Here is a 13,854-nt window from a genome sequence, read left to right as displayed (position 1 = left end):
ATTATGTGACAGTGAGATGTGGAAAGGGGCAAGAGAGGCAAGAAATAACCTGAATATGGTGGCAACAACAGTTCCATGCCAAATCCCAGACTACATGTTATTATTTCTAATTTAGAAAAGAAAACACTAGAGAACCTGCAGATTTGCCAGAAAATTGATTCTACAATTCTGAATACTAATTGAAGAAGAGCCAAGGAAACATTCTTGTTATGGTTTGGACCATTGCAACTTGCCTCTGTCTCAACTTCAAATCTAGAGAGTAATGGGATTAACAGACAATATACTGATGGAAGGAACACTACATATGTAGCTCCATAGTTGATTGGTAGACATTTGAATCCATCACACATCATAATGACTGGGCAGGAGGAACAAAGGTATCTTGACATTTCTCCAAACATTTTCTTTTGGCACAAATTCCATTTCCATCAGGAATCAACATGACATGAATCATTTACAGGAACCTTTGAATTATAACAAGCTCTAAGGCATCATGTTTTCTTTGAATCATGATCTCACATACTGGCCATTTTCTCAAGTAGCTGGACTTTGAATGGTGATGCAGGACTGCTTATTATAATTTGGTCAAATCGGAAGTTCGACAACTAAGACTTGCATAACGGAACCTGTACAGAGAACATTAGACAAGCAAATACACAATATATATATGATGTCATTTTTTCCACAGTACAATCTCGTGAACAAATGGTGACTGACTCGAGGATATGTGTTCATCTTGCTTACAGTCGAGCATCTGCACATTCGTCAAAATCCAAGCAGCAATTTTTATTTCGCTCTGAAATTTCAGCTCTCCAAACACCCCACTTGCTCTTCCGTTAGCAAATAAATCAACGATTGTTTAATGCGATGACAACGCCATGGCTAAACAGCTTCCAAGGTTTGTAGTGAACCGAGCAAGATTTCCAAGGGTCACCATCATTGTGAAATTATGCAAAACATGACAAGCATAACCATATATCCTGCAAAATAACTGTAAAACCAAGAAAACAGCATATCCGGTAGAGTTGTATCTGGAAAACCAGTTCAAGAGCCGAGACAATTCCCCCTCAAACTTGGACCATCTGCACAAAACGGTTGTTGATTACTATAAGATACAATTATGATAAAACATGATAAAATAGTATAATATATATAGTATTGGAATTTATTTTCATAGACTAATGACTTCATATTAGTTCTTTTTTACAGTCACAACATTTATTTTCCTATCACTTCAAATAATTAGGGTATTAGCCAACCCTATGCCTTCAGAAAGCTTCAAAGGTTTCTTTCATTTCATCATATCAATAACTGCAATGCATGTGATCTAAGACAGACTTCCCTAATCAAATACCACCTTTATTTCAACACTGTTCAAATATTCTTTGCTTATAAATACACACCCCAATTGAATTAAAATTAGAGGTGACAAAGATGCTGTGTCATCCAAAGGTTTTCTTTACCCAAGTGCAAACCTAACCCAAAGACCCTGTGTGGCTTCCTTCGGTGGAGCACCTTCAACGTAATATATAAAAAAAAATACTATATGAAGAACTGATTGCTTGAACACGTTCTCAGAAAGTAAAAGTTAGGTGGTTAAAGCAAAGAGAGGCATCAGGAATTTTCTATGATCATCCTTAATTTATGAGGTAGTTGTTAGGTCAGCAATGCTTTGGAAATAAAAGTACTCAGCCATTAGAAAACATGCACCAGTGCAGCTAAGATGAGAATGTCTAAGTCCACATGTACAAATGTTATCATCTGCAAACAAACGAGTATAAACCAGATAGAGAATAAAAAGAGAAAAATAATATGGATATGTCCAAAGGAGACCTATGGAAATCATGATTAAATAAGGTGGATTGATTAAAATTAGAAATAATAACGAGATTTGAATGCTCTTAATTTAACTAGAGATTTAAACCTACACAAAGCTCAATGGTGGAAGAAAAACATATGCAAGTGATCCCAAGAAATTGGCACATAACGTCCCATTGTAGTCTATGCTAGTGTTAAGACATGGATATGAAAAGTAGTTAACATTTGCACATGGTCCATTGATATAAAAAGTTCAATAATCCAAAGCAAATTTTATTACTTAAACTTTACTATAAAACCAAGTTATCGGTGCCAACTCTATATTTTAGACTATACAAAAGCTTTCAGCATACAATGAGGTAGCAAGAAAATAGGAAAAATCCTCTCCAATTTACAAATATGGAGCCATAATAGTATAAAGAAGTTGAAGCTTGAAGTTCAGTTTCGAACATCATGTAGAAAAATGGAAACAGAATTAAAAAGAAAGAAAATCACTGAGGCCAAAAATATAGAAATAGGTCCAAATCATTCCAACTTTAATTGCTGAACCAGATTCATCACTCCAACTAATCTTTAAACGTCTCACCTGCAGGTCACACTCACAACCACCTAGCAACATGAGACCTATGCATGACCAAATGGCACCACTACATGAGAATCCAACACATTTGTCCAATTAGAAAGAGCACTAAATAAAGCAAAATCATTTTGTCTCTATAAACATTGTGTCAGACTCTAAATGGTTCCTCACTTAAAGGGCTATCTAATTTACCTTCATGATCTATGAGTAACTAAGCAAAGAACTGCTTCCCGGTAGAAAAAAAACAAAGATTCTAAATCTGTCAAGGAGAGAGCAGGAAGACCCATTTCCACTTGGAAATAACCACCCAAGCTATCTCATATAAACAAATAGATAAATAGATGAATTTATCTATTTGAGCTTTCCAAACCATGAAAAGATGAATTTTTAGCAACATTCTAATTAAGGCTTCAAATCAAAGCTGAGATAATCTATATTAGGGGGTATGGTTCAAGAACATTAGAAGTCACACAGAATAGCGACCTAAGCAGAAGCAGCTCAAAACGGGATTTAAAACCACGATTTAGATGGCAACTATCTTTGATACGTTATGACACTTAAAAATGAGATGGCTTAATTGCGGAAAACCTAGAATGATTCCTAGCTATATAACATTGCGAAAATAGTCATCCAACATTGCAACAAGTTTCAGAGTCATTCGTCTCACACAGTCCAAAACCATGCATCAAACATCCTTCACCAAACCTACAAAACCGATGCATCTAATATCTTGTAGAATCTGATGACATTGAAGATTATCACAATATATTTACAGATATGACACAAAACCATCAATTCAAGTCCTTAGATTCCACAGCTTCTCAACCTCTGAAACAAGATGAGTAACATGTACCAAGGAAAAATGGGATGCACATTATATTTATAATAAAAATTCTGATGGGGTGATTTGGGAAAACTGGATATTTCTTCAATCTTCAAGCTTAATATGATTTCAAGTACAAGCAAATGTCATATGCTTGAGATACAGAAATCATGAAGTTAGGGTTCCTAAGAGACAAAACCTGATGTTTCATTTGTTCAGAACCAATCTAGATGCAGATATCATTGACAAAAAAATTTCTAAAGCGAGAAGCAAATTAGTAGATCCATCTATTATACATCCTATGTCAATCCAACATCTGAAATGTTTTACCACATTTCTTTCTGAAAAATAAAAATGCAAGTATGGTGGATGATGCCAGGATGTAACTTAACCATGAAATATAGTTCCAAGAAAAATGGCATAGAAAATTTGTAAAATGTTGATGAAGATGAGAATATTATAACAAGAAGCCATGTATTAAATGCAATTCAAGAGGCTGGATAAGTTTTTTCGTCATCGTACTCCAAATAAAGTTCTCCAGAAATAAAAAAGCCCCTAAATTTCTCTATGGAATACAGAATAGTTCATAGACAACAAATTGAATCATTCTAAATGTTGTGAGCACACATGTATATCCGTAATGTCTACCAAAGGGAAAAGAGAAACAAAAAGTTGTATAGAATGCACAACTATGAAAGATAGTTTTGATCAATCATTTGAAACAAAAGCTTAACAACTGCACAACAATTCTTACTTGACAAAAGGTATACGGATGTAGTAAAAGTGATACTTATGGCCAAAAAGGGTTTACCAGGTTAGATTATTTCTGCTTTTCATAGTCAACATTGCTGCCTCTGCAAAAGCCTGTGCTGCTTCTGCATCAGCTTCTGCAGCCTCTGCCTCTCTTGCTGCTTCTTCAGCTTTCACCATGGCTGCTTCTGCCTCAGCAACGGCTTGTGCAGCAGCAGATGCAGCCTCCTGTGAAGTCATATTTCTCATCCGTGCTAATTCAGCATCTACGTGACATCTTAAGACAGGTCTAAAATCATCGCTCATTATTCTGTAATGCTCATTTTGTCTACCCTCATGAAGCAAAAGTTTAGATGTTTTCCCATTTAAAAAAGCTGAAGTTGGTGCAATCCTATAATTGTGCTTCACCTAAAAGGACAAAAGCAAGAAAGACAAAAGTTTTAATCAACCATTTAAACAAAAAGATGATTATCTGAATGGTACAATCTGTCACTTGGAAAGCACCATCCTGAAGGGACACTACTGATTTACGAATTTTCAGCAGTCCACTGAAGCAATAACAATAATCATGTGATACTTATAGAAAATACAAAAAACCAGTAATCAGTAAAGTTTCTCCTTAAAATAATTTACTGTGACAGAATATAAGTCCACAACTGTTATAGGACGAGTATGTAGAAAGATTCTTCCCTAAGTTCAGATTCTATACTACAAAGTGCAAAGTACACTAAAACCTGTAGTTGTTCACAACAATGACTAAATTCAAGCCATAATGTCCTAATAAAAATATTATGCCATAATCAAGCCATAATGGAACCTGTAGTCGTTAATTGGAAAAATAATAATAAAATATATATGTGATATTGCTTCATAGAACATACATCAAGACAGCAATGCCAACAGAGGCCTGCTATGGGAAAAGGAACCGTCAGATACATCAAACATGTTCATGTGCAGCTTGCTAGCCACTGGACCACCATCATTCACCAAGATATAATGTAGAAAATCACAAATTGTGCATAATGAAAAATACTTGTAGCATCAATCAAAAACTTCTGGGGTAATTTAGCAAGTTCTTAGCACCCCGTCCAAAACATACCACAAAAGGGAAAACAAATTAAGGTAAACTATTAAGGAAAAAAAATCATTTTCAGAGATAAACCGGTAGTTTTAAAGTAATCATATTAAAATTAGAAAGAAAAATCAAAGCTGTCATCAGCTTTAATATTCACATATGTAATCTCGATCCCATGACTGGCTTTCTTAGAAGAGAAATTTATACTGACCAAAGTAACGAAGATAGCCAAGTAATTATTTTCCAAGTCCTCTCAACTGGTTTTAGCACTTTGAAGGCATACACAAATTAAGGTAAACTATTAAGGAAAAAAATCATGTTCAGAGATAAACCAGTAGTTTTTAAAGTAATCATATTAAAATTAGAAAGAAAAATTAAAGACGCCATCTGCATTAATATTCACAAATGTAACCTCAATCCCATGACTGGCTTTCTTAGAAGAGAAATTCATACTGACCAAAGTAACGAAGCTAGTTGATTAATTATTTTCCAAGTCCTCTCAACTGGTTTTAGCACTTTGAAGGCATGCACATATAAACTAATAAGAATCAATGATTTTTGTACCGCCTGATACAATATGAAATGGGCAAATACATATCGATCTGCCCGATGATCGGTACGTGGACTAGCCCAGTTAGTCCAAAGGAAGTGCCCTTGTATCACACTATCACTCAATACAATCGAAACTCGATGACACCAACCTATACTGGTGAGTAACAATTGCATTTCGACCGTACCAGTTAATTATGTCAAATCAAGGGGGTTGAAGGGTACCAACAGTCAAATTGACTGCTGGACCCCTAGTTCCCGTCATTCAATAGCCCCTCCCTCCCTTATTTCACTCCTCCTCACTCACTCATGCTCCCTCTCTTTCTCAGTCACTTAGTCTTTCTAGTTCTCTTAAACAATTAAACATCCTACTCAATTATTTAGAGCTCATCCAAACTTGAAAAGATTCAATTGTAGGAATTCAGGAACATGATTTGATAGAAATTCTTATTTATGCTCTTTCTACATTTTAATTATTATTTGACATAATCAGATGCTTATTATTTTAAAATTATAAATACTTAGGATTGATTAGCATATTTCTCTTAATATTAGGCTCCAATAGTTCCATTATCATATTTTTAGGCCCAAATTGAGACTAATTTTGTCTAATCACAGTTAGTTAATGGCAATTAGTGGCTCTCTCTCAAGTTTAGGTACAATTAGGGCCATTAGCTTATTTTTAGACCAAAATCGGGGTAATTATGCCTAATCATAGCATGTTAATGGCGACTGGTGTATCTCTATTAATAATCTTAATTGGGTTCATTATCTACATTTTAGGCCCAAATTGAGGATAATTAAGCCTAATCACAGCTTGCTAAGGGTGATTAGTGTGTTTCTCTTAAATGTAAACACAATTAAGGCCATTAGTTAACTTTTACTATTGATTTATGACTCATTCGCACTCTATTCTTATTAAATTATAATTGAAATAGTGTTAAATTAGCATAAAACCCCCTAAAAAGGGGTTTTTGCTTTTTTGGATTTTTTTTATCATTTTCTAACCATTTTTCCAAAGACAGATACATACCAGCATATCGACATACAATACACTAGTACCAATTGGTACATATCGAACCAGGCTGGGATTGGCATTGTCAGTCGGCACGCGAAGGTGATACATGACAAGAATCACAATTTTTCATTCAATAGCATGACAACATAAGGTGCCTATTTTCCAGAAATCAATTTGACAACCTTGCTAATGATGAATAAATTTAAATAGGGAAAGAAAAACTACTACCTTAATTAATCTCCCACTTGCAGTTAGCGCCTTCAGCTTAGCTGATAACAATGGAGTGAAATCTGAAGGAGGCCAATATTGATCCTACATGAAGCCAGATTGTTAATGGACCATTTCAACCTTTTAATAGCTGAACTAATTAAAAATAGGTTTTTAATTGTTCGAAAATAGAAAAAAAAATTAGTTAATTAAGCTTCATTAGATATTGCTAATGTTTTATAAAATTTTGATATTTTTTGAAAAAAATAGACCTGCGTTACACTATTTTTTTAATAGGTTTACAATTTTTTATTTATAATCCTAAAAATAGTGCAACTGGGAGGTCAAAACTTTTTTTGAATGGGCTTATAGATTTTTTGTATAACCCCTAAAAATAATATAAGCCCATTTGAAAACAATGTAACTCAAAGGTTAAAAAAAAATTATCTCAAAACTTCAGAAAAGCATCTATGATGAAATAAAAGTGATCTTGTGATCAAATTTATTCTAAATTTATCTTAAATTAGCCAAAACTAAGCAAATAAAAAATATTCAGCTTTTAAATTGGCTAAAAATAAAAAAAATTACAAAAGATTTTTAAGTGCTTAATTAACTGAAAATAATCTTTTAAGGCTTTCTTAAAGGGACGTTTACAAGGTTTTATAAAACCTTTGACCAAAAAACCTTGAAATTTTAGCTTAAATTGGTCAAATAAATAAATAAATAAATAATTTTAACTTTTTAAGAGTCAAATTAACTGAAAATAGGTCTTTTAATAGCCCAAAAATAGGAAAATTGGCCAATTGAACCTTTGTTAGATAATACCAGTGTTGCACAGAAATTTTAATAACACCAATGTTCCAAAAATATTTTGATATTTTTGATAAAACTAAACCTGAGTTATATTATTTTTTGATGGAAATACACTGTTTCTATATATAACCTTAAAAATAATATAATCTCACCTCAGATGCCAAAAATTTATTTCAATCTGAATTTCAAAACTTCAAAAAATTTCTCCAATGAAATATAAGTGATTTTCTAGTCAAATATGTTCTAAACTAACATAAATTGTCCAAAATAGACAAAATAAAAAAAAAAATTAGCATTTTAAGGATTGAATTTTCTGAAAATAAATAAAAATAGAAAAAGTGATCATTAAGGCTTTCGCAAGAGATTTTTAAGGTTTCATGAAACTTTTGATGGAAAAAACCTTGTAATTTCAGGTTAAATTGACCAAAAATAAAAAACTTTAATTTTCAAGTGCTTAATTAACTAAAAATAGATACTTTAAGGGCCCAAAATTTTTAAAAATGGTTATTACAGTATTTCATAAAATTTTGGCCAGAAAACTCTTAAATTGGAAAAAAAAATAAAAAATCAGCATTTAAAGAGCTGAATTATATGTAACTTAAGTCTCCAAAAAATATTTGTTTCTTAAAATTTCCATAAAACCTTCTTTGATAATCTTCAATTAATTTTTGGCCAAAAGTGATTTTTAATTCACCTTGAATTTGCAAAATTAAAATATAACTGAACTAACTTTTAAGACTGAAATCAGTAAAATGTCTATTTTAAAGACATAAAATAGAAAAAAATGGTCATTTAAGTCTTTGTCAATTATTTCCAAAGTTTCATGTAAATTTGAGAATTCTTAAAATTGATATTTAATATTTATTGGTTTATTGAATGACTTTAAAAGTTATTTATTTATTTATAACAAACAAATAATATTATTATTTTTATCATTAATAATATGTATTTTAATATTTTTCATAGTTGTATCATTTTTATAATAATTTGTTTTTAATTTTAAGATTAGTTTTATAATTATTTTATATTTTATTAATAAAATAAAATTTATTAATATTATTTGATTTTATTGACTACTATCTATTTAGGTGACTGGTTCATTTGTATTTGGCTTAAAAGGGAGGAAAAGAAAGTAAAGACAAATGAGTGGTTGATGGCATTTTTGTCCAACTCAAAAGATAGGGGCTCTCTAGGAAAAAATGAAAAATAAGGACGCTATGTGAGAAATAGTCAAAAGTAAAGTATGAGCTTTTCTAGGGAATTTACCCTAATTGCATTTATGTGTGTTGGATGACTGTTGAAAACGCAAGGTTCTATATGATACATAACTTCCATAAGCTTACTAAGCTCCCAGTAATTATGAATCATGTATTCAGAATGGAATAACAACAAACTCACATATAAGCTATGGCCTGCCGAGAGATAAATTTTAGAAAAAAGGCTTACTATAAGTTTGTACCAGATCTTCTTTCGACTAAACTAATAGAAGAAATTCAACCTCTATATACATGGAAATAGTTGTCTTGTTAGACCCAGTGGGCTCCTTCAAGTTTGTTATAGCTTCCAATATCAGATTGTCTAGCCTACATAAACGAAAATGAAATCCAATAGAGAAGTCATAATCCAGTTAAAAGAAAAACTGTATATATCAGTAATAAAGGTCTTAACTAGAAACAGTAGCAAAGAACCAAGTTGTATTTCTAATAGAGCTCCAAAATATGTTTCATCACCATGAAATCAATCATGAAAACTTAATAATTTATACAGTTCCAACCGGACATAAAAGTCCCCTATTTTGCCTCAAAAGGTCACATTCTTTAAACCTGGAAGTCTTGGTACTATGGAAACAGATATAAGGAGAAGACCATATCATCAAGTATAGCATAGTTTGCAGTGTTTCCAGCCAGCAACTTTCATCAGTCTTGTGATGTGCTACTGTACTCTTTACTTCTAAACAATAATTTTCCATTTTTCAGTAGTGAGATAATGATTGTGGCAAAATAAAATTATTAAAAACATGTGAATTGCATGGTTCACATAGAAGGCCAATTGCTATCCTTAACTTTCAAACAAGAAATAGAGAAACACCAACCTTGAGAATGATCTCTTTTGACCAGTAACATGAAGATTTTCACTAGTCACAGCGAGAGGCTTGGCATCAAGTATTTGAGCATCAATATCTTCAGTTACTCTGTTGAAAGCCTTTGGGTTATAATCATGATTGGAATTTTGTCGGCTCCTTTTCAAGGCCAATCTGGCCTTCTCTCGTGATCCCCAACCATTTGCAGTCACACTCAAGTTCCGCCACTTATCCTGTCCATTTATGGATCAGATTTTAAAAAGTAAATCATAACTTCAGCACTAGCTCAGAAGTTGATTCAGATGGATATATACTATCTAGTGTTATTATGTGACAGGAGAACCTTCTTCAAAGTATTTTACAGTGAAAACATGAAGAAATTGTCTATAAAATTGGGCCAAGATCTAATTACACAATTTGTGAGAAAATTTACCTTGAGGTCCACATTTGACCTCAAACATAATATACTGCTAAATTCTGGATCCTTCAAAATTGTGCGCCATTTTCCAGCCCCATGCTTTAGAACTCCAGCTCTGAGAGCAGACTCCTCTTCTGCAGTCCATTTCTGCTTGGGGGCTCCCATCAACAAGAGAACAAAACCTTCTACAATAATATCTGATGGCACACTAGCCTGATATCCACACATGACAGTGGTTGTAAAAGTCACAACTTTAAAAACAAACAAAAAAGTAGCAAAATCTCAATCAAGTTCCACGACCAAATTGTACGATGCTTTATGAAGATCATGTGATATGCAAGGACAATAAAGATCAATTACAAAATGAGAAAAACAAGATCAACAGGACTTCATGAAATCCGTGTTGATCCTGATATCCGCAACACTCCACCACCAACATTAAGGAAACAAGAGAATACCTGCTTCAACAGAACACAATGGGGTATTACTCTTAACAAGTCTTGGGCCTAAGAGAAATTGAAATTTATTTTAAAAGAACAACATTAGTTGAGCCAACACAAACATATAGAGTCATTACTGTCCTTCTTTTAGCAGTTTAAGAAAGCCTTAAATTTCTGCAAAATATAACCACGTAGTGATAATATACATCTCTTAAAACAAGATAACCTTAGTTATCAGATAATCTAGAATGTGGCAGGTATTGCAAGTAAATTGGTTCAGAAACAGTAGACGAAGAAAAGAGGTGGTCAAAATGCCACATCAAGCCCAGGAGTCCATTTCTTCCAAGGAGAGCTCAAGAATAAACTATAATTCAAAAAGGTTTAAAGAAGGTAGGTTCGAGACCAATGGCAAAATGATCAGCTATTATTGAACCATAGCATGTCATCAGAGGCCCAATCCAAACACGGAAAAAGACCAATTTTCCACAAGATCTTCTGTCGAAGAAGTCAATAATCCGAATCCTATATAATAGGAGCAACCCACAAAAACCAACGACGAGCACAAATAATCCGGCAGAAAATGGCCCAATTAAATTGAAGCAGGATGAAATCTACCCGAAAGCCCTAATTCTCCAAAGTGCCAAAAATGAGGAACAAGACTCAGGTAACTCAACGGAAATCCAAATAATGAGAACAAAGTTAAGTTAAAAGAAGCGACATGTGCAAAACAAATAATACAATAATAAATTCAAAGAAAAACATACCGTACGTGATTCAATATTCGATCAAAATGGAAGAATTAGGAGAGGGAGGTCAAAGGAGATCAACTGAGGAGCAGAGTACAACCTCCGGTGTTGGAAATTGGCCATGGAGGGGGCTCAGGTATTAATTGGCAGAAAAGATCGACGATAAAAGGAGGATTTTTGCCTTGACCCTATGTTAAAGACTTTACACATTCGGATCCTCTTTGTGCATCTGAGAATACTCCCACTTCAAAGCAAGCGAATGCCACCGGTGGGGAAGACGAAGCCCAGCCATGAATAATTAACTAAATACCAAGTTTAACCAAACCCTAACCAAAATGGAGTCACATATTTCCCTTCAACACTACCCTGTGCGCTCTCCCTCTCTCTCTCTCTCTCTCTCTCTCACACACATACATAAATAAATCTCTTTTATATATATATATATATATATATATATATATATATATATATATATATATATATATACATATATATATATATATATATACATATATATATATATATATATAATATTTTTTATAATTATTTCTCTAAGAGAAAATATGAGAAATGAAAAATTTTACCATTCGATCATATTTTCCGAAAGAATATATCGACACATATATGATAAAATATTTAAATATATTTAAGGATATTAAAAATATTTAAACATCTAATTATCCATAAAACTTGTATAGTTTATAATCATATATCACATCAATTCATACAAACTAAAGTCAACTTATCAAAATAATAATCACATCATAAATCCACTTATATAACTATAAAACTAATATTTATCATAAATTAACTTAACATTCACTATATAAATTAAATTTAACATTCCAAAATCTTAAACATGAGAGGTCTTTTAAACTTTATAAAACCCATATGTTTAGATTTATCATCAATATTTCATTACATATAAAGTGTACTTATATAACAAAAACATATCAATCAATAAAAATTTACTCAAAATCTTATAGCTTTTCACTATTTCAGACCAATTCAAATATCACAGTGAGTAATTAGCTAACTTAAAATTTTTATATAACAACAAAGTGAGTATAGAAAGTTTAATAAATGATTAATATATTCATAACAAAGAGGACAGTTTCAAACAAACAAAATATCAAAATAAAATGCATGATACAAAAGTTCATAGATAGTCATTCATCGAATATAGAATTACAATGTCATTTCATTTGAAGCATATTTTATTTGGAATAAAGATTAATTAGAATATATCATTAGCATAAAAAATATTTAGGCATATATCAAATGATATAAGAAGCATTTGAACATATATCAAAGGTATAAGAATGTTTAGAAATATTTTGAAGCATATCAAGTGAATAAATAATAAACATAATCTTGTATATCATATTTGATGTATGCATTTCATTCTTATTCAAAACATATATAGAAATACATAAGTAATACTTTGATATCATATCAAAAATATAGACGATGAAATAGTATCACATGCGCTCAAAAGAAAGATAGTAAACTCCTCGAAAGAAAGATAGTAAACTCCAAAGAGAGAGAGAGGGGCAGGAGTAAACAATAAGATTGAAAGAGAGGAAACTGGATAATCGAATTCCATGGTAAAACCCATCACTGGCCGAGTGCCTCTAAAACCTTGAACTTAGCCAACCCTCGATTATGAAGTATTCATAGCATAAGAGAACATAGACTAAACCGAGGGTATTTAAAGCAGTGGGTGATTATTCTTGTTATTATCTTTTATCAATGTTATTCTCTGTTATTATCTATTCTTTGTGAACTACTTATTTCGATTATAGTGGTTGTTGACCATTATCTATCAGTTGTGCACTCGATTCAACGCTACTTTCGTGTTGCATTCCTGTACTATTACTTAATCTTAATTCAATTAAAATTTTATCCATTCATTTCTAAATTGCCTACATCTAAAAGCTCCATCCATCTACGTTTGAGTAAAATCATAAGAGACCAACAGAACATCGCGGGAAAAGTATAACTTCTTTTATTATTTTTTATAAAAATTAAAACTAAAATATTAACGGAAGCTCTAACATTCAAATGGTATTTTCTAAGTATAACTCATTTTTATCATTTTTGGATGAATATTAATGGAAGAGAAACATGTAAAGGGTTTTAATATTCTAACATTCAAATTGGAATTCCAAGCCACACAACGTTTTAATTCATCAAGATAATTCGTCAGACATATTATTTGAATTATTGATATAAAGCCTATGTTGATGTTATAAAGGAGCTAAAACGTGCATGAATTTTACTTGATCTATTGATATGGATAAGTTGCGATTATGATATATCATACATGTGACATTATTTGAACTATTGACACCCATGTGCAGTCTATTTTAGTTACTTTATACATAATGTCATTGTCATCGATATCATAATGTCGCTAATATGTTGAGGAACATAACCTCCTAAATCGGTCTTTGCCTAAGTTTAGATGCAAAGAATATTTTTCGCCATAAAAATAAAATAATTCAAATCATTCTTATTGGAGGCTCATGTACGTG

At 32.0% G+C, this 13,854-nt stretch overlaps 1 protein-coding gene across 3 annotated transcripts; it reads right to left on the bottom strand.

Annotated features, from left to right (window-relative positions):
* Positions 1-640: 640 nt before the first annotated feature.
* On the bottom strand, positions 641-11,715 carry LOC135677056 (single myb histone 6-like). Of its 3 annotated transcripts, none has more exons than XM_065188926.1 (7): positions 11,336-11,715; positions 10,147-10,344; positions 9,726-9,946; positions 9,132-9,216; positions 6,842-6,925; positions 4,033-4,379; positions 641-1,082 (listed from the first exon to the last, which is right to left on the bottom strand). In XM_065188926.1, coding segments are annotated over exons 2-7 (888 nt in total). In that variant the 5' UTR covers positions 10,297-10,344; positions 11,336-11,715; the 3' UTR covers positions 641-1,081. The 3 variants fall into 3 exon arrangements, with proteins under 3 accessions (XP_065044998.1, XP_065045000.1, XP_065044999.1); XM_065188928.1 differs by having other exon boundaries at positions 11,341-11,715; XM_065188927.1 differs by having other exon boundaries at positions 11,418-11,715.
* Between the last annotated feature and the right edge of the window lie 2,139 nt (positions 11,716-13,854).

The sequence above is a fragment of the Musa acuminata genome, chromosome BXJ1-6, assembly GCF_036884655.1.
Source record: "Musa acuminata AAA Group cultivar baxijiao chromosome BXJ1-6, Cavendish_Baxijiao_AAA, whole genome shotgun sequence".
Classification (NCBI taxonomy): Eukaryota; Viridiplantae; Streptophyta; class Magnoliopsida; order Zingiberales; family Musaceae; genus Musa; species Musa acuminata.
The sequence above is the reverse complement of the archived record's forward strand: the minus strand, read 5'-3'. Positions and strand labels throughout refer to the sequence as shown.

Coding starts and splice junctions, on each gene's coding strand:
- LOC135677056 (XM_065188926.1), bottom strand. CDS start 10,296: ATGGGAGCCCCCAAGCAGAAATGGACTGCAGAAGAGGAGTCTGCTCTC. Junction 9,947..10,146: donor GGTCAAATGTGGACCTCAAG/GTAAATTTTCTC, acceptor ATAAATGGACAG/GATAAGTGGCGGAACTTGAG. Junction 4,380..6,841: donor CAAGTGGGAGATTAATTAAG/GTAGTAGTTTTT, acceptor TTGTCCTTTTAG/GTGAAGCACAATTATAGGAT.